This window comes from Lactuca saligna, chromosome 1, assembly GCF_052625555.1.
Source record: "Lactuca saligna cultivar CGN05327 chromosome 1, ASM5262555v1, whole genome shotgun sequence".
In the NCBI taxonomy this organism is placed as follows: Eukaryota; Viridiplantae; Streptophyta; class Magnoliopsida; order Asterales; family Asteraceae; genus Lactuca; species Lactuca saligna.
In genome coordinates, this window is record NC_136417.1 from 101,359,878 (window position 1) to 101,382,023 (window position 22,146).

General features: G+C 31.8%; 1 protein-coding gene across 1 annotated transcript; it reads left to right on the top strand.

The window, feature by feature from the left end:
• The first annotated feature begins 5,309 nt into the window (after positions 1-5,309).
• Positions 5,310-20,281, top strand: LOC145010115 (putative inactive purple acid phosphatase 27). The gene is made up of 13 exons (XM_078968698.1): positions 5,310-5,313; positions 7,755-8,148; positions 8,262-8,349; positions 15,340-15,609; positions 16,123-16,231; positions 16,489-16,603; positions 17,172-17,304; positions 17,412-17,599; positions 18,593-18,779; positions 18,868-18,935; positions 19,452-19,722; positions 19,795-19,875; positions 19,981-20,281. The coding sequence occupies exons 1-13, from the start codon at positions 5,310-5,312 to the stop codon at positions 20,035-20,037; spliced, it is 1,965 nt and encodes a 654-aa protein (XP_078824824.1). The 3' UTR covers positions 20,038-20,281.
• The last annotated feature ends 1,865 nt before the right edge of the window (positions 20,282-22,146 follow it).

Here is a 22,146-nt window from a genome sequence, read left to right on the forward strand (position 1 = left end):
CATAGTTCGATGGAGCGTGTGTGGTTTACCGGCACATCGAATAGGTGATCGTTACAATGAAGGCACCATGTGAATTTGCATGGTAATTCACACCCGCTTTGTGATCCTCGGCATCCCAGTCACAAACAAGAGGGGCATATCGAGATTTAAACATGCCATTGAATAGTTCAATGAATCTCATCCGAACCTAGGAATTCTCAAAAACACTTAGGACTAATAGTTTAAGTTTTGTGATGGAGAATTAGTGAATCGTTATTCACTTACCTTCAATTTATTTGCATGTTAGATTACGGCATCCCTTTTCTAGTATGTAAATGTTATTGTTGGATCCTAGCCCTAATTTTTCTTATTGGGTGATAATTGGGGATTCTTATTCTAATCTATCTTTGTCCTTTCTATAGATGTCGAACGCAAACAACGCTGCTGCTAGTTCTTTCACGTTGATGAGCCTTTGCCAAAAGGTCACCTTCGATGGAACGAACTTTAGCGAATGGATAAGATACATTCGCACCATTGCTCGCTATGAGGATAAAGAGTATGTCCTCGATGAGAAGCTCGAGAAAATCAACCCCGAAGTTGCTACTCCCGCCGAAATCACCGCCTTTGAAACTCATGAGCGAGATGCAACAAAGGTACATTGCATCATGATCGCCACCATGAACTCCGAATTCCAAAAGTCCTACGAGGACATGTATCCATACGAGATGCATCAAGACTTGTTGGAGAGATACCACCAAAACGCGAGATAAGAGCATTACGAGATTTTCACTAACATGATCTCCGCTAAGATGGGTCATGGAGAATCTCTTACCGTGCACCTGCAAAAGATGCAAAGGTATGTCGACCACCTTCGCAAGTTAAATGTTGACTTCAGTGAAGACTTGGCGATCGACATGGTGCTTCACTCTATGCCTCCGATGTACAACCAATTTAGGATGACCTACCACATGAACAAAGAAGAGGTCACCCTAAGCAAACTCCAAGGTCTCTTGAGGGTCGCTGAGAGCAACTTCAAGGACAAGTATGTTGCACCAACTCCCAATCCATCCGCTGCTCCTGTCTTGGCTATTGGTCAAGGGAAGGGAAAGAAGAGGAAAGCTTCATCGAATAACTGTCGCAAGGTGAAAGCCCGAGATGGTGCCTCTTCTAGTGGGACCAAAGTTGATCCCTCTAAGCCATGCTCCAACCCAAAGGAGGCAGAGTGCCACCACTGCCACAAGATAGGACATTGGAAGAGAAGCTGCCCGGATTACCTGCAAGCCATCAAGGAAGGAAAGATCAAGCCATCTTTCGCAGGTATATACACAATCAAATCTAACGATTCTAATCATGCTATTTCTTGGGTTCTTGATACCGGTTGTGGTTATCACATTTGTTCTAATGTGCAGGGACTAAGAAGAAGTAGGGATGTAGAGCAAGGAAGGATCAATCTAATCATGGGGAACAGAAGATCGTCGCCTGTGACCAAGATTGGAGTGTATTCTTTAGTGCTTAGGAATAGTTTAGTTTTAGATTTGAACAATTGTTGCTATTCGCCAGAAATGGCTAGAAACATCATTTCATTTCATGGTTTATATAGACAAGGATTTAGATTTTCTTTTAATAATGAGAATGGTTCTATTTTGGCTTATCTAAATGGTGTCTTTTACTTTGAAGCTATACCATGCAATGGAATATATGAAACTGTTATGATTGTTGATAACTTAGGAAATGATGTTTTGAATATTGATTCTTCCACTAGTATGGATAAATCATCCTTGTGGCATTGTCGTCTTGGACATGTCAACAAGAAACGCATAGCCCAACTCCAAAAGGATGGAGTGTTGGAGTCATTCGACCTTAGGGAAGATGACACATGCGAGTCTTGTTTACTTGGAAAGATGACTAAGTCACCCTTCACGAGTACTTGTGAAAGGGGTGAGGGGCTATTGGACCTAATACATACCGATGTATGTGGACCCTTTAGATCAACCATGAAGGATGGGAACCGCTTCTATGTGACTTTTACCGATGACTATAGTAGATATGGGTATATCTACTTAATCAAGCAAAAGTCAGACACCTTTGAAAAGTTCAAAGAGTTCAAGAATGAAGTGGAGAATCAATTGGGCAGGAAAATCAAGATGCTTCGATCCGATCGAGGAGGAGAGTACCTAAGTCTTGAATTCCACGATTATCTCAAGGAGTGTGGAATAGTTTCGCAATTGATTCCTCCTAGGACACCGCAGTTGAATGGTGTGGCAGAAAGGCGTAATCGAACCTTATTGGATATGGTTCGCTCTATGATGATTCGTGCTTCACTACCTATCTTCTTTTGGGGGTATGCCTTAGAGACTACCGCCCATATCCTTAACCGAGTCCCTACTAAGAAGGTTGCCAAAACACCTCACGAAATGTGGATAGGGAAAGCTCCCTCGTTGACACATATCAAGGTTTGGGGTTGCGAGGCTTTCGTAAGACGAGATACTCACGACAAGCTTGAACCTAGAAGTGAGCGATGTATTTTCATCGGCTACCCGCAAACATCCTTTGGATATCTCTTCTATAGACCGAAAGACAATGTTGTTTTTGTTGCGAGGAGAGGAGTTTTCCGAGAGCGAGAACTCATAAGCCAAGGAGACAGTGGGAGGCAAATTGAACTTGAAGAGATTCAAGAGTCGATAGATGAAGGATCCTCTACCGCTGGCATTCAACCCGAGGAGGAAACTCCGGTTGAACCGATTGACGAATCCTTATCTCTTAGACGTTCCGATAGAGTTAGAGTTCATCCCCAGTTTTATGGTTTTCATATTACTACCGAAGGGGACACGTATATTAGTGATGGTACACTAGTAAATCTTGATGAACCTAATAGCTATAAGGAAGCCATGGCAGGCCCGGAGTCTGTGAAATGGAAAGAGGCAATGGATAGCGAGATCCAATCCATGTACGATAACCAAGTTTGGAATTTGGTTGATTATGTGCCCGAACGTAAGACCGTTGGGTGCAAATGGATCTTCAAAAAGAAGACCGACGTGGATGGGAACGTACACACATATAAAGAGCGATTGGTCGCGAAGGGCTTTACTCAAACTCCCGGAGTTGACTATGATGAGACCTCCTCACCAGTTGCGAAGATTAAATCTATTAGAGTGATGCTAGCAATTGCCGCATTTCATGATTATGAGATTTGGCAAATGGATGTCAAGACCGCTTTCCTTAACGGAAAGTTGGCTGAGGATGTTTACATGGCTCAGCCAGAGGGGTTTGTGGATCCGAAGCATCCGAATAGAGTGTGTAAGCTTGAGAAGTCCATTTATGGACTTAACCAAGCGTCTCGCAGATGGAATCTTTGCTTCGATGAGAAAGTCAAAGAGTTTGGATTTGTACGAAGCGAAGACGAATCTTGTGTATATGTCAAAGCCAGTGGGAGTATAGTAAGCTTTCTCGTTTCATATGTCGATGACATATTACTCATAGGGAACGACATCCCAACTCTGCAGGAGGTTAAGTCCTGGCTCGGGAAGTGTTTCGCTATGAAGGACCTCGGAGAGGCTTCTTACATTTTGGGAATAAGGATAGTAAGAGAAAGAAGTAAGAGACTAATTGGACTTAGTCAGAATACTTACTTAGAGAAGGTACTAAAACGTTTTAGTATGGAAAACTCAAAGAAGGGAGAATTACCGATACAAGGAAATGCCAAGTTGAGTAAGACTCAAAGTCCGAGTACCGAAGCTGATATAGCAGAAATGAGCCGAGTACCATACGCTTCCGCAGTTGGCTCAATCATGTACGCTATGACTTGTACTCGCCCTGATGTAGCCTTCGCTTTGAGCATGGTTAGCAGATATCAAGGGAACCCTGGCAAAGCACATTGGATTGCGGTGAAGAACATCCTTAAGTACCTTCGGAGGACGAAAGAATGGTTCTTAGTCCTTGGAGGGAGTGATGACTTGAAGGTGCGAGGGTATAGTGACGCTAGCTTTCAGACCGACAGGGACAACTACCGTTCGCAGTCGGGCTGGGTCTTTACCCTAAATGGAGGAGCAGTGACATGGAAAAGTTCCAAGCAGTAAACCGTAGCTGATTCAACGTGCGAATCAGAGTACATCGCAGTGAGCGAAGCGTCGAAGGAGGCAATATGGCTAAAGAACTTCATTGGTGATCTTGGAGTTGTGCCGACCATAAAGGAGCCCATGGAGATTTTCTGTGATAACGAAGGTGCGGTTGCCTTGACCAAGGAACCAAGGGATCATGGTAGATCTCGACATATCGACAGAAAATATCACTTCATTAGACATCGTGTAGAAGAAGGACAACTCGTAGTGAAGAGGATATCATCAGAAGATAACCCAGCAGATCCGCTTACGAAGGGACTGAGTAGGGTTAAGCACTTGCAGCATACTAGGAGTATTGGGCTGAAGGATGATATTAGTATAGATTAGATAGTATTAGAAACGTATAATAGATAAATGTAATTAACATTTGATGATTAAATAAAGGAGTTTTATTTATGAGTAAAGTTACTATCACATGTTAATTGTTTAACTATTGTTTCACTTTGCATGTTTTGACTTCCAGAATAATTAAGGTTATTAAGAATAATAGAAATTGTTCAAATGGTCCACAATCGTTCATATTTTGGGAGTAGATATGAATGAAGATTGTCATGAATTGGTGTGTAGAATGTCTAAATGGTGTTAGACATAGCAAGGGTTGCTGCAACGTTCATGAGTGCTTATGAACTGGTTTTAAGCATTGGAATAAACCCGCACTTGCTGGAATCACCTTATGGGATACGATATAAAAGGTGATCGCAAGACGATAATATCATATAGTCTTAAAACCTAGATATATGGTTTATTATTTGTTAATTGATTGTGCATTGATAATGCGAAAACGCATCAGTAACTTGGTGTTATAAAACGCATTGTTGTGTATAGTTGGTTAATGAATAAGTAAATGCATATAAGTCGAAGTTTATCTGTAAATTTTATCCTAAGAGGGTAGAAGAGATATCTTGGCCACTCGATGATTTGATTTGACTTATGTGTCGGGCCCGGTCAGAACTGAATTGATGTGTTTGATTAAGTTCTATGTCGAATAAATCGGAGATCGAGAAATCAAATGCTTGACTAACCATTCCATAGGATTGTCAGCATGATATCTAACAGAGGACTGTACGATCCCTTATCTAAAGGACAAGATTGATTAGATCAGAGTTGACAGCGTCTTTGAGAGCTACGATTGCAAACCGAATTGTACTTGTATAGTTACTAGACTTATCCAAGTGGGAGACTGTTGCAATAGTGTCTAAGGCTGCAACTATAATGGGCAAGTACTTGATCCGGTTGTGCATGGTCCTTTTGGGTTGCCTTCACCATAGCAACTTGATGGATGATTTGTTAAAAGAGAGTAAATATTATAAGGAATAATATATGGTTATTTGATTAATATAAGTCATAAATTAATTGGAATTAATTTGGTGACTTAAAGAGATTAATTAAATAAGAGGGTATAAACTGTCAATTGTTTGATAGTTACACTTTAGACTATAAATCCTTATCCTAGATAGGATGGACGATTTCTAGGGCTTGGATAAGCCAAAATCGTCCATAGGGTTATCAAGGAAAGGATATGGATCAACTTAAAGTCTAAGTTATCCAATTAGGGTTAAAGCTGTAATCCTTAAGGAGTCTACAAGTATAAATAGACCTTAGGGGTGAGGGAATTCGACACACCATAAAAAGTAGAGACACTCTGGCCGAATTCCTCCCCTCTCCTCTCTCCTAAATCATCTTGCTTGCTATTGGTGTTTGTAAGCCATTAGAGGAGTGACATTTGTGACTCTAGAAGCTCCAAGACAACAAGATCAACAAGGAATTCAAAGGTATGATTCTAGATCTGTTTCAATGTTGTTATTTAACCTAATTAGCCATTAGAAGTCTTGGATTCAAAGCATGTTTAATTAGAAAGCCTAGATCCAAGCATTAGGGTTTTGCATGCGCACATAGGAAAGTTCTTATGGCTAAAACCCATCACTTTATATAAGGCTCAACCCCGAGAATTAGGGTTTTCTCCACTCAGCGCCTACTCATCGAGTCCATTACACTGATTCGCCGAGTCGGCCACTTAACACGCGACCAGGTCGCGACTCTACTCACCGAGTCCGCACATGGACTCGCCAAGTCACTCTTTCCCAATTTACTCTTTTAGCCCTTCAACTCTACTCTTGATATTTCGGGATGTTATATATATATATATATATATATATATATATATATATATATATATATATATATATATATATATATATATATATATATATGTTAACTAGCCATGGGCATCTTGTGAATGTGTGTATTGATTTGTTTAAAATGGTTGTAATATATATTTATGAAAGATCTTGTATGCTAAGAGTCATATTAAAATGATGTTACTAATTAACATATGATCTTATGGTTCATACTAACAATAAATTGATACAATTGATTATTTATTGAAAATTGATTTTAATAAATATTCAATAAACTTTTATAATTAATTGGACTCACCTACTTAAAATAAAACAAAGTTGCACGGAAAACTAAATACAAATTTATTCTAAAATAATATTATTGCTGATATTAATGACGAATTTAAATAGTTTCTATAAAAAAGGAATTACAATTATGGAAATTATTTAATATACATATAATTATGAAAATCATTTAATATTTATGTTTATTTGATTAAATAATAATTTAACTGTTTACTAAATTTTTAATTGTGAATTTTAATATATATTATAGATGTGAGAAATATTTGAACCTAACTTTTTATGTATATATATATATATATATATATATATATATATATATATATATATATATATATATATATATATATATATATATATATATATATAAGAAAAAGGTAAGCTAAATCACTCTTTTTACCAAGGTTCTAAAAAACGTAAGGCGTGACTTGGCGGCGAGGTGAAAGTTAAGTTATGTTAAACCTTGGCGAGCCATGACGTTTTTCAAGGCGTGACTATTTTATATACATTAAAAGAGATAAATCATATAATTATTGAATTGTATCAAATATACGAAGTTTTTAGAAGTGTTATATTAATATTTAATATAAAAAAGTTAACAAAAACTCAATTATTTTAGGCCCGACAAAAAAAGCAGAAAAAAAAAAACAAAAAAAAAATTAAAAAAATCCGCGCCTTGACAAAAACTCGTGCCATAACGCGAAAAGGCATGCCTTGACACGTTATTTGGGCGCCAAGCTTAACAAACACGCCTTAGACGTTTTCGTAACGGCTACACCACGCCTTGCGCATGGCGCGCCTTAAGGCGCGCCATGGCGCTTTATAGAACCATGCTTTTTACATTGGTTAGGGACCAAATTCTAAACAAAAACATTTAATAAACAACAACATACGGACCATTAACCATTTGTGTAATTTGTCCTAAATTTTAATTGTTTTAGTCTTATTTTGAATGTATATTGATTCCGATATATCTACCAAAAATACACTCATCCTGCATCAATTATTATTTTTGCAATCCTCTACGCAATTCTCCAATATGCTTTCATTCGGCATTTGTCAATACTTACTAAAAACAACTAATGTTTTTTGTCATTATTTATTTTATTTTAAATTTATCCATTCATTATTGATTGCACGTTTGCCTTTGGGTGAAGCACCCTAAGAAAATTGACTTGTAGACGCCATCTTAGTTTACACTAAGCTATTATAAAAGGACTTGCAACCATACTTTTAGGATCTACATGCTACAATGCCCATAAATTCCCCTCCAACTGTTTAATTCCTATTTTTATCACGACTCCACTCCATTCTACCATGTGGTTTACATTTTTCTTATCTTTTTCCATTTCTTTGTTACATCATGCATCATCTTCTTCAGTTTCTCCTTTATCGCACACGAAGCTATTGGACTCCATGGATGGGTTTCAGAACTATACTGCAATATCAGATTTTCGACTTGTAAATAGAAGAAAACTTGGAGCTTGTTTGGGAAAAAACCCATATCGGAAAATACAAGTCAACTCAAAATCTGAACTTTTAGATGACCAGATGATCACAGTGACTGTTAGTGGTGTGTTGCTTCCTTCCAAAAGTGATTGGGTTGGTATGATAACACCTTCAAATGCTAAGTAAGTTTATATATATTTTTATTGTATGTAAGATGTAAGATTGTAAGTAGATGTTTGTGTAATTATGGTTAATTTGAATAAATAATTGGGTTATTAATTAAAATGTCATGCAGCATCAACGCTTGTCCTCAAAACGTTATTCTTTATCAGCAGACGGGTGATTTGAGTGCACAACCGCTTCTCTGCCATTATCCAGTGAAGGTATAAGTCTTCTAATTATCAATCAATGCAATTTTTTTTTTAATTAATTAGTGTCCGTTTTACATTTATCATTCACACCACTGCCGTTACATACATATATATTTGAAAAAAGTGGTTTTTACTCGCATTACATCTTCGACAATTATGATTTGCGCTAAAAACAGTAATGTAGTAAGTTGTCATTTAATTAATAAAAAGTTGTTATTAATGTAAGTAATAAGAAATTATCTTTTAATTATGTTCTTACTCTCTTGTTATTGTGGAATTATCCAAATTGATAGAAGATTTGTCTCTTAGATATGAAGTCCTAGGTTTTAATTCCCGTGTTAACAATTTCTACTAAATTGGTAATATTAATTTCTAACTACTATAAAAAATTATTACTATATTTTGTAAAGAAAAAAATATTTATTTTGTTTAATAATCCAGTAATAATGTTAAACAGGTAATGGAGAATTTGTAATTTTGATTTTAATTTAACTATAGTTTGTGTATTTTCTAGTTAACAATGTAACAATAACGAATTAAATAACGATAGATGTAATATAAATAATTAATATAATACACACCGCAATAATGTAATGATGTAATATAAAATAGTCAACAGTAAACTATTAAATAACGAATTAATGACTGTCGTAGGTTAGTGGCATATGTCGCTGCAAAAAGTAAATATGCCATACGAAAGGCCCTTCTCAGGCATATTAAAATGAAAATTTCAAATATCATTTTACATTTGATTTTTATTCATCCTCTTACACAAAATATAATATGTGAAATCCGTTAATTTTTTCTTTTATTTTATTTTCATTTTTAACACAGATTTTCATCTCATCTGATGAGTAGAAATAATTGTAGGGCACTTTGATTCATAAAATTTAGCTATTTACCTTATAACACTTAAAAACCATAAAATATATACTATGATCTATGTCATTGTTATTATGATCTTGATCTTGATCTCGATCTTAAGGTTTTATGATTTTAAGCTTTTATAACTTTAGAATCCTACAAGTAAAAAACAATCTCAAACTCAGTAGGATTTATTTGAAAACAATTTGTAGTGAAATCTTATTATCTCAATTAGGATCTTAAGATTTTAATACAATCCAATCTCACCTTTATAGATTTATCTATATATAACTTTTTTTTCCAAATATGTAATAAATATTAAATCAATATATTTTAAACTACACATCAAAAACAAATATTATACTTTTTTTTTTCTGTTTCAGTATATATATATATATATATATATATATATATATATATATATATATATATATATATATATATATATATATATATATATATATATATATATAATACTTTTTTAAACAAGCATTTATTTTTATTTTATTTTTTATTTTTTATTTTTTTACGATAAAGTTATTTTTAAAAAGACTTAGAAATTTAATTATATTTACTTGGTCATATGTATAAACAAAGTTTTAGTATTTTTGTCGTGAGTGGACGGGAAAATTCCGTGCTATTGTGGCTTCGTTTTCCCATTAAGATTATGACTCCTAGTTAATCATAACATATATTAAGGGGACATTTTTGTTATGTAGCATATCATGTCCCAAATATAGGCGTACACGTACGGTTTGTTTGCGACACTTTCAAGTGACGACATAGAAGATATTATGAATAGAAGCAGTTGCGTATGAAGTAGTTGGAGGTTTTTCATCCTTTGCCATGAGATGTCACGTTGTATGCTTCAAAATATATTGGATTCGTGGTTTGAGCACCCATCTAATTTTTTAACTTTATTTAATATTTATATAGAAAAACTTTTAGAACCTGTCTTGAAGAAAACAGTCACTTTATAGTATTTGACAAAATAAAGAATCAAAAAAAGTAGATGGTTTATACTTAAATTTACAAAGCAAATGGTTAATGTTATCAAAACATATCTCTTATTAAAGATAGAAAAAGATAAGCAAATGGTTAATCCTTTCTAATAAATAATATATATTTTTTGTTATTGGTTATATTCTTATTCAATTGCAAGATGTTTTTTTTTGTGATTATTTACAAATTAGTTTTTTTTTTTTCATATGTTATTTTATAACTTTTTCTATATTTTTAAATTCTACATAATATTTTAATTACAATAAATATAATAATAAATAGATATCAATTTCATTAATAAACTTAACTTTTAATTTTAAATTTTCAAAGATTAAACCTTATTAGGTTTTTTAATTTCTTTAAATTATTTGTTTAAATTTAAAAGATAAAAAACAGTTATAATAATTCATTATTTTTTTATTTTCTTATAAATTTAAAGTTTTCAAATAATTTGACATTTATATTTAATTTTTTATTTTTTAAATTAACTCATATAATACATGAGTTTCAGAACTAATGTTTATCAAAACATATCCCTCGTTAAATATAAAGAAAAAAAATGTAAGTGTTTGGTGTTATAAAAAAAATTAATGAAAGGTTATAGGGAAACTTGAAAAGCAACATAATTGCTCACATATTGATAGTTTGTAGAAACGGTTGTTGTAAATGAGCATTTTAAAAAGAAATGAGACCCGGTTTTTCAAATTCTGCTTTTAGGGGTCAAGTACCTTGGTTTTTATTGGTTTTACAGGTTTGCTTGTTCCGGTTGAACCAGGTTGCAAATTGACTTTTTTTTTTTTTTTTTTTTTTTTTTGCAAATTAGATGTTTTTACCGGCTCGGATTGAATCCACCCACTACAAGTAATGTTGACCATTCAATTTTTACTGACTTCATTTGCTTAAGGAACCATGCAATTTTTTATTATAAACTCACCACTTATTGGATCGTTGACTTTTGGCAACTTAACATTCATAATGAAAGAAAAACAACTTTAGTAACGATTGAAGATAATTGCGACATCATAATACTTGGTGTTTGTTTAACTTTTATTTTAAACAAAAATATGATAATCCAAAATCTATTTCAAATAGTTTTTGAAAGCTTTTAACTTTTGCTTTTTGTTTCATTTTACACATTTAAAAGCTATCAACCATTTTTTCCAAAAACATTTTTATATAAATAATTTTTTTAACTTCCAACTAGTATTTACTTTTTTCAAACAAGTTCTTAGTAGTTGATTTTGAGGTTACACTCCTAAAGACAGAAGTACCTATGATAGAGCCTTTTTGTAAATCCTATATAACTCAACAATGTTTGTTTGTATTTTTTTATTAATATCTCACACATTTGACTTTTGAAATATTTATTTTTCAATATTGATCTTAAATATATTTCTTTTTGATAGATAAAACATGATAAAAAAAAATATATTAATAAATTGTATTTTAAATGTATTTTCATTGTTATATGTTTCATCAAGTGATATATAATAAAAATAAAAATATTTAAAATCAAAGTTAAAGAAAAAAGACTTTAAAAATCAAAAATTGACAATTAATTTGTGAAAGATAAAATCACTTGTATAGTTGTATTATAAAGAAGATCTATATACACATCATCCAATACATTGACTTTTCTCAAATCTAATACGGCATAACTTAGGAAAATTTGTTTTGTATTTCCTTATTTACTTGTATTGTTGTATTATAAAAGGAAATCAATATGCACATCACCAAATACTAGGACTTTTTTCTAAGCCAGATAACCTGTAATTGTAGTTTGTTCTAAAGTTTTTGTTATTTGAAAAAGTTATTGGTTTTGTTGGGAGAGTAATTGTAACGACTTATAAAACTATACATGGTTATGGAAATACTATATCAAATTTTGAACTATTGCTCTGGAGTATTTTCAATGATGTCTTCTGTTTTTATAACTATTTAAGTGTTCTTAAAGAAGACAAATAAGATGGGTGTTAGATTAAGATAAATTAGTTATTTATTAAAAACGAGATAATAAGAATGCGTTTGATAAAAATAACTGAAAGCTTATATCCGATAACCTATAACTGATATCTGAAAGCCAAATACTATATTTTTTTATTTGTGTAAAAATGTTTTGCAAAAAATAGTTTGCAATATTTTGAGATGTATAAAATGACATAAAACATAATAACCTAAAAGTTAAAAGTTAAAATCTTTTGCTTAGTTCATCTTTTTTTTTCCCTTAAATTTATAAGTTAAAAGTTTCTAAAAGCCTCCAAAACTCGTTAAACATATTTTAATTGTTTAGTTAATAGATTAACTATTGGAAATATCCTCGGTCCTTTTCATTAATTAATTATTGTTTTAACATACAGTTATATATATATATATATATATATATATATATATATATATATATATATATATATATATATATATATATATATATATATATATATATATATATATATATATATATGAGTATTTTTTTTACGACTCTTCAAATTCAAAATATATTTTAATTTAATTATCATCAAATAATGAATAAGATGTCAAACGCGCAACAAATTGTGTCGCTAAGAGCATCTCCAACTCACCCCCATATTTCATTTCTTCACCTATTTCTCCTCTCATTCTTCTCCAGCCCTACCCCATTTCCACCTCCATTTTTGGAGATATGAATAATATTCCCCCATATATGAGAGAATACTATTCATATCTCCAAAAATGGAGGTGAAGTTTGATTGTCAATTTTAATCCTTCTCATTTTTATTTTATACATTTCTAGTTTATTTCATCTACTAATTATAATTTAAATTCAATATTTAATATTTATAATATCATGTTGTATACTAATTTATATTAATTAATCATAAATATAGAGTTTAATTAGTAGATGGTGTATTTGACAATATATATAAGTTATAAAAATGGAATATTCCAAAAATATACTTTTTGAGGTAAAAAATGGGATAGAAAATGGGGTAGGGTTGGAGATGAAACACTGTTTTTACTCCATTTTTTACTCCATTTATGGGAGAAAAAATAGAGATGGGTTAGAGATGGTCTAAGCATTTGTGTATGATAAAACTAATTCTTTTAAAGACCACATCCATAGATCTAGGGGATGTAGTATTGCTATGAATGATCTGTTGTACTCTATTAAGAAGATCTACCGCATCCAACGCGAGGAAACAAAACGTATCAAATGCAAATAATATCAACACGTGTTGATTTTCGATGCATAATTTCTCATGTTTGGTAACTTTCCTTGTAGTAGTTTTTAAAGTAGTCTGTCCCGCTGTGAAACCTCGAGCCTCAATCCCACGAGAAGTGATACCCCTTTAAGATCCACACATGCGTGTTTCCCTCCGGCCACTCTAGTTCTTACGATTCAATGAGGTTGAAGTGTTTAGTTTAGATCAACTCCTATAACAAGTAAATAAAGGAAAACAATAAAAGGAGGGTAATAAAAGTTACACATACCATTTACCAAAGACGATAGGAGTAGATGTATTGGGGGTTTCAAACTTTCAATTTTCGGCTATGTTCCGCCCTCAGAATAGCATGGGGATGTATTTCTTATCTCTTATCTTCATTTGTGTATAGGAGCTCATTCATTGCTAATATAGTTGAGTCATGGGGTTAGTTTTTTTATCCGGAAAATCCAACAGTACAATCGCATCAAATATCCGATGGCCTATACGAAAAAAGGAAGTCTTGTGTAATATTATATTATATTAGGAAAAAAAGGAAGTCAAGCTTGATCAAATGGTGGCACTATATTTATCATAACCTAAAGGTGCAAAGTTTGAGTTACAAATTATAAATTATTAATACTATATATACATCTTGGATTTTTTTTTTTTTTTTTAAATCAAAGGCATATTTGACTAGTATCATCAATAAAATATCGCCTCCCTATTATTTAAAAAAAAAAAAAAAAAAGGCAAATCGTGTTCATAATGATTAATATAAAAACAAAAGCTAGTTTCTTTGACTTGTTCCTATTCATTTGTCAATTAATTTAACCAAAAAAAGTGCACCTATAACAAAATTAAAAATGATCCTAGCTTCTTTTTCGAAGTAAATTGAATTTTTAAATTCCACATGTAAATAACTTTATTACATAGTTGCGTCTGACTTTGAGGTCATGTGTTTAAGTACCCGAATAAAATAAAATAAAGGATACGGTTTGGCTACATTTAACCCTTTTAGTGGGGACCCTCACTACACATGGATGCTTTATACACCGGAGTTGCTTTTCATTGAATATCAGCTAACAACATGAATGTGAATATTGCAAATCGAACCACATGTGATGAGTAGAAGCAAACACTTGTAAGAGTTCTGTGTGAACTTATTCCTTTCTACAAGTGTCTTTGGTGGGCATGTGATTATAAAGAGTACTATGTCATGAAGTGTTAGGTTGCCTAGTGCGTTTGGTGGAAAAGTGGAGGATAAGTTGAAAAAAAAAATGATAAAGATGAGCAAAAGTGCATAAAGTTGGTATTCTTAATGCTCACGCTATCAATCCCTCAGAAGTTGAAATAAAAGCTTTTCCCACTTATCTCCACCCGTTTATATAAAAGTGTGTAGCTAGTTAGGGGTTAAGTTTAACTTTGTGTGTCAGATTCAAAATTCATTTATCCACTGCATGCGTCAAGAACATATTCTACAGTGCCAGGTGGCATTTAGTGGTATATGTTTCAGTGGTTATTGAAATTCTCATGTTTTGGGTTAATATTTATGGTGATTTGGACATATTATGATCATGAAAGTGAGGTGCATGATGTAAATTATAAAGATCTTAAGAAATTAACAACACTTAATGAACACTAGCCAAGAATTGAGGTTATTTTTTATTTCTTAATTGTTAGATAGAAGTACAATGAGAGAAGACAAAGAAGAAAACAAAATTTTGAACCTATACTCTAATGATGCGTATCTACATATAATCAACTTCAACATCTTTTCCCTATTGACAGATATGGTCCCTGGACTTGAAAATATTGTCCTATTTAGTACCATCTATATATTGTCTTATAAAAATGATTTCGAACAAAAAGTTTATGCAAAAAGTAATTAAGGCATTGCCAACCGTTTTAGATGTACTTGAAAATTAAAGTTAATTAAATTTTAAATAAAATGCAGGCACAATTTGTAAGCAATGATCCAGGTTATATCGGATGCCAGAAGAAGGAATGTAAAAAATATGATCAAAAGGGAAAGTGTCTGGTGACAACATGTAGTGCCTCAATCACATTTCATGTTATCAACATTAGAACTGACATTCAATTTGTCTTCTTTGGTGCTGGATTTCAAACACCTTGTGTTTTAGCAATATCTGAACTTCTCAAGTTTTCAAATCCAAAGAAACCATTATATGGGCATCTCTCTAGTGTTGATTCCACAGGGACTTCAGTAAGCACCTATAGTTCAATCTACTTTATGTAGTTTTCAAGAAATAACAACATAAATTACTCTTTTTGACCAATATCAACAATCTACTTTACTTTTTAGACATAATAGCAATATGCTTCTATTTATGTTATATTTTCCCATAATAGCTTCATATTACATTTTCTCACCATGAAATATAACAATATGTAAGTAATATAATAAAGATGCAATTATAATTTCCTTACACATAAAATCAGTATGCTTACAATTTTTTTTACTAATAATAGCAATGTACTTCCATTTCTTTACATATAACATGAATATGTAACAAGTAGAAAACGCAAGTAAATTGTTATTTTAGGTTAAAGTTAAAGTAAATTAGTGGTATCTAAAAAAGAAATGTAATTACGTTGCTAGTATGTATAAAAAAATAATGTACATTTCTCTAGTAGAGAAAGTAAAGTATGTTGCTATTCTATGAAATATTCTGTTAAAGTAATGATTCATATTAAAAACCGATGTTCTCATGTCCAGATGAGATTAACATGGGTGAGTGGAGACAAGAACCCTCAACAAGTTCAATACGCGAATGGGAAATCACAAACTTCACGCGTTACTACATTTTCTCAAGATAGCATGTGCAGTGAGTTCTTATATTTAATTTTATTATCTATGTTTCATTAATCATTATGATTTAATGTCACTTTTATCTTTATCCACGACCACCAATTATCGTTCAATCTGATTTTAATTTCTTGTATCCTAATTTTGAGACAATAGATTTGAAATCTTAGTATTTTGGTTTTCTAACAAGTACATATGTGTCATCATATTTGATTACTTGTTATCAATTAAAACTAAATTACTCCAAATTTCTTTTCATGTCTTGAAAATATGAAGCTTCGGCATTACCAAGCCCTGCAGTAGATTTTGGTTGGCATGATCCAGGATACATTCATTCTGCGGTGATGACTGGATTAAAGCCTTCTACACGTTTCTCCTACAGATATGGAAGGTAAACTAATATTATATCAATTTTTATATAGCAAATTGTGGAGAATAACAACACACTTTTCACTTGCTACCTATGTAGGAAAAATACTTTATTTTTACCCATACTAGCAATGTAGTTGTATTTATTTTACCAATACTAAGAAAGTACTTTATTTTTACCTATAATAGCAATTTACTTTCATTTTGCTACCAATATCAAGCATTATACTTCAAATGTTATCATTAAAGAATTTGTAGTACATTGCCATTATGAGTAAAAAATTGTAACTACATTGCTTTTATATGTAAAGAAAATGTAATTACATGCTATCATGAGTTCCATATTGCTATTATTCGTAAAAAAACTGCAATTAATATCATCTTCTTGGTAAAAAAAATGCATGTATACTACTATATATTGTTTATATTGGTAAAACTAGTAAAGCACGTTGTTATACCCTATAGTTTTCTGATTATTAATTTCTATATAAACTCGAATTCGTAAAAGAAAACCGATGCAATGTGAAAACAAGAGATGGATGTATGTGGCTCATATATTTAACATTTTCGTTTTTTTAATAATCTTCCAGCAATTCGGCTGGTTGGAGTGCTAAAATTAACTTCAAAACTCCACCAAGTGGAGGATCAAATGAACTCAAATTCCTTGCATTTGGAGATATGGGAAAGGCCCCTAGAGACGCTTCAATTGAACACTATATTCAGGTAAAACTCATTTGGATTGCAACAACTTGATTATTCAAAAAAACTATTATTCTCTAAAGTTATGAATCTTGTTTTAAATATATTGTTATTGATAAATATGTATATAGCCCGGGTCAATAGCTGTGACTCAAGCCATGGCTAATGAAATATCATCAGGAAATGTGGATTCCATATTCCATATTGGGGATATAAGTTATGCAACAGGTTTTCTAGTGGAGTGGGATTTCTTCCTTCACCTTATTACACCTGTGGCTTCACAAGTTTCTTACATGACTGCAATTGGAAACCATGAAAGGTATGATCATATAACTAGACATTACAAGATTAAAATTCTTGCTTAAATTCCATAATAATGGAAAGGAAAATTGCAAACAAACAATTATTTAATTGGGAAATCTTGCCATTTAACGGAATGCACTTTATTTTTTCCAATCAAACTATAAAAGTTTTAGACATTTTTTACAAATTAACTATTTCGACTTGGTATAGCCTTTCAAATTGGATATTTCGGATAAGGTTAACCTCATAAATTGGAAATGAAATACTTGTTTTTTTTTTTTAACAAAACATCATTGATTTATAAAAATAAAATCAGAATGTAAGCAAAATCGAACGCTTTGTTCATAAAATACTATTAAAATCCATATTAATAAGGGTATTTTATGAACAAAAAGTTGAAGTTTCATCTTATCTTATGATAGTACTTTTTTTAAAACAATAGTTTTTGTGTTAAAAAAAAGTTTGTAAACCATTATGACAGTCAACCTTTAGAATATTACTGGTGAAAACTAATATATTTACTATCAAAAAGAGATGGTTTCAAACATTATTTCCAATTTTCATTTTGACATGATATAACATGTCAAATCTTAATCTGAAAAATTATTGGCAAAACGACTCATATCAAAAATGATTAATTTGAAAAAATATTTTATACTTTTATGGTTTGATTAGAAAATTTAAATGGTTAACTTGGAAAACTAATGGTGAAACCTACATCACAAAATTATAGTTAAAAGTTAAAACTCATGTCAAAATGGTTCATTTCGAAAAATGTTTTAATTGAAAGAATACAATATTAGTGGTTAAACTGCACAACTCACACATATAATTCTCCTTGCCCTTAATGAAGTAATACTAAATTCTACAACAATCAAGAAAACAAAAACAAAAAATGAAATAAACATACGTAATTATTAGTCTAAAGAATGAGGATCATGTAAAAGGGTTCTATCATCCCTTTACAATAAGTACGATAGTAAAACTAACAAAGTTGGAAAACAATTAGGGACTATGTGAGTTCAGGCTCATTATACATAACACCAGATTCAGGAGGAGAATGTGGTGTGCCTTATGAAAGCTATTTCCCAATGCCAACACCAGCAAAAGATAAACCATGGTATTCAATTGAACAAGGAAGTGTGCATTTTGTAGTTATTTCAACCGAACATGATTGGTCAAAAAACTCTGAACAGGTATATATAATTCAATCACATTGTAAATCCAAAAAAAAAAAAATCATTCGACTTTTAATAATTGACTCATATATGTCACAATGAACAGTATCAATGGATGAGCCGTGACATGGCTTCTGTGGATCGATCAAGAACACCATGGCTGATATTCACAGGGTAAGATACAATCATATAGGGGTGGCAATTTATGACACGACACGAAACGAAATTGGAACGAAACTGAAATTTGAATTCGTGTTCGTGTTAATTGTAAAAAAACACGATGTTGTGTCGTGTCGTGTTCGTGTTCAAAATTCGACACGAAATTGACACGATTTAGCAGTTCTTTATCATGTTTTTTTGTGTTTGTCGTGTTTTTGGTGTTATATGTGATAAAGTATTCATTAAATAAACTAGTTTTTATTATATGATATATTTTTCGTGTCGTGTCGTGTTTGTCGTTTTTTAATTCGTTCGTTTTCGTGTTAGTTAAAAAAAACAAGATATCGTGTCGTGTCGTGTTCGTGTTACATAAAATCTTATTGTGTCAGACAGAAACACGAAACGATAGCACGATTTGCCACCCCTAGAATCATACATATGAAACTATGAATGAAATGAAATGGAGTTAAAATAAAACCATTTTCATGGAATGTTACTTAATTAAATTCTTGTGGTTGCTATTAATTACAGGCATAGGCCAATGTATTCTAGCTGTGGAAGTGTTGACATTAGATTTCTTCTAGCAGTTGAACCCTTGTTAGTTGCAAACAAGGTGGATTTGGTTATGTTTGGACATGTCCATAACTATGAAAGAACATGTGCAGTGTATAAAAGTAAATGTTTAGCAATGCCGAAGAAGGGTGCTGATGGAGTAGATACATATGACAATAGTAATTATCAAGCACCAGTTCATACGATTATTGGAATGGCTGGATTCAGACTAGATGGATTCCCTCCTAAAGTGAGTTTTACTAATTTAAGTTATGTGTTTAAAGAAAATTATATACTGATATAACTATGTCGTTGATTTTAGCCTGGTAGTTGGAGCTTATCAAGAATAAGTGAATTTGGATATGCGAGAGTGCATGCAATAAAGACACAGTTGAATTTTGAGGTATTTACTGAAACCATGTTCTCCAACTTAGATTGTATATGTTTATACTGTCATAATTGAACATGGAAAATTGTTTATTTTACTTAATTTGTTGTTGTTTTTCAGTTTGTAAATGCATATACAAAGAAGATTGAAGATAGGTTCCGCATCATCAAAAGCTAAGTCAAGGAACATAAGTCGATGCTGTTATGTATAACATTATAAAAGTATCACATTATAAAAATCAAATAGGGAAGTGAATTTTGATACGTAAATAGAGACCCTAAAATATTGTTTTTTTTTTTTTGTTACAATTGAAAAGATATATAATATGTTGGTCTGAATGTCACAGAAGTAATAGTAAAAGAGATCTAGGGGGTGTTTTGAGTGACTCTTTGGGATATTGAGAAAAATTTGCATGTTTTATAAGGAAGTCAAGTGGATTGTATTCACCGCTAGTCCAAACATACATTGGCCGGGTGAGAAGGAAAAAAGACCCCCAATGTCACAAATATCTTAATGCCAAATAGAACAAAAATTTGAAAAAAAAAATACCATCTATAATAATAATCAATAATATCATCAAACACACAAATATAGTCGCCATATTTACAAAAAACAATAAAATTCTAGCTTTTTTACATACAAAACTAAAAATATCAATTTTATCTAACATTTGTTTCTCTATAAATAATATTACCAATATCTTTCTCTATACATCTATATATAATATTCACCTTAACTAATTACTATACACTTTTTTCTATAGATGCCTATTGACCTAAGGTATTTCTTTAGCTAAAACTTCTTCTAACTTCTCTAAACTTCTCTCAACAGTTGTAGAGATGCACCTACAAATGCTGGCAGTAAGATAAAACCAGTAGAAAAATTGGAATATAAAGTCTGAAAGAATAAATTCAAAAGCAAAACAGTAGAAAAATTGACACATAAAATTTCTGATTATACAATTACATAAAAATATCTAGAAACATAAATTATGTTTCTTGATTATCAAATTTTTCTGAATAAATCGAGTTCATAAGTCTGAGAAACAAAAATCTGATATAACATAGAATGAGATGCAAAAATCAGAAAAAAAAATATCAGAAAAAAAATCTGATACATAAACTTATAAGCTTTCTGAAACGAAAAATTATACCCTCTTAAGTTCTTATATGATATCACGCAAATCACAAGGATTTGAAATCAGCACAAAGAATCCAAAGTCCAAAGGATAAGGAGAATGCGAGAATCTAAGAGAAATGACGGTTAGAAGCCAGAAAATAGATTGTGACCGTAAGAGAGAGCATAGCTAGATGGAAAGCCGCATACAATTCATTTCATTAATTCTTTATGTCGACTCACAAGGTCGATGTGTCGTTGTCGATTCGATTATGGATTCATAAGACTTGAGGGAGTGGGTGATACCCACAGTTTGCCATGTAAGCTGCAGTCAACACCATCCCCACCATGTGGTTTGAATCGCAGTCAATCCAACTACAACACATTTTGACCGCACCACTCTCTCTCTCTCTTCTTTTCTTCCTTTTCTCTATTTTTATTTCCTTTCCAGAATTTTTTTAGAAATTCAAATAATACCCTTCATTATACATTTCTTTTTTTTTTCATCATTTTCTCTCTCTCTCTCTCTCTATATATATATATATATATATATATATATATATATATATATATATATATATATATATATATATATATATAGATAGATAGATAGTGTTTTTAAGTTTTTAAGCTTTTGTAATTCTATTATGTATTTCATCTTATTTTAATTAATATTTTCTTTTCAAGTTTATATTTAAATTAATTTGGATAATTAGTATTATTCCTAGCATATTGAACAAAATATGACAAGTATTTAATTTTCTGGGCTTATATTTATGTGATGAAACAAATCACTTGTAGGATTTTTTATAATCAATGAATATATATATATATATATATATATATATATATATATATATATATATATATATCCTTGCACAGTCGACATGACAAATTTTCATTTTCCGGGAGACTCTTACTTTCCCAACCAGGGAAATGGCAGTTGGATTAAGGAGGACCCAGAGGAGGAGGACGACGAGGAGAACTCTGACGCAGAGTACGAGGTCTATGATCCACCCTACGACGTCCACGATCCAACACCCGGACTAGGTGTCTAGGGCCCGACACCACAGTGGGTAGAGGAATTATAGACGTGGAGCCGTCAACAGTACGAGCGCTCTCCTTATAGCATGGAGCAAGGTTTCTACGACCTCATCTACGGAGGTCCAG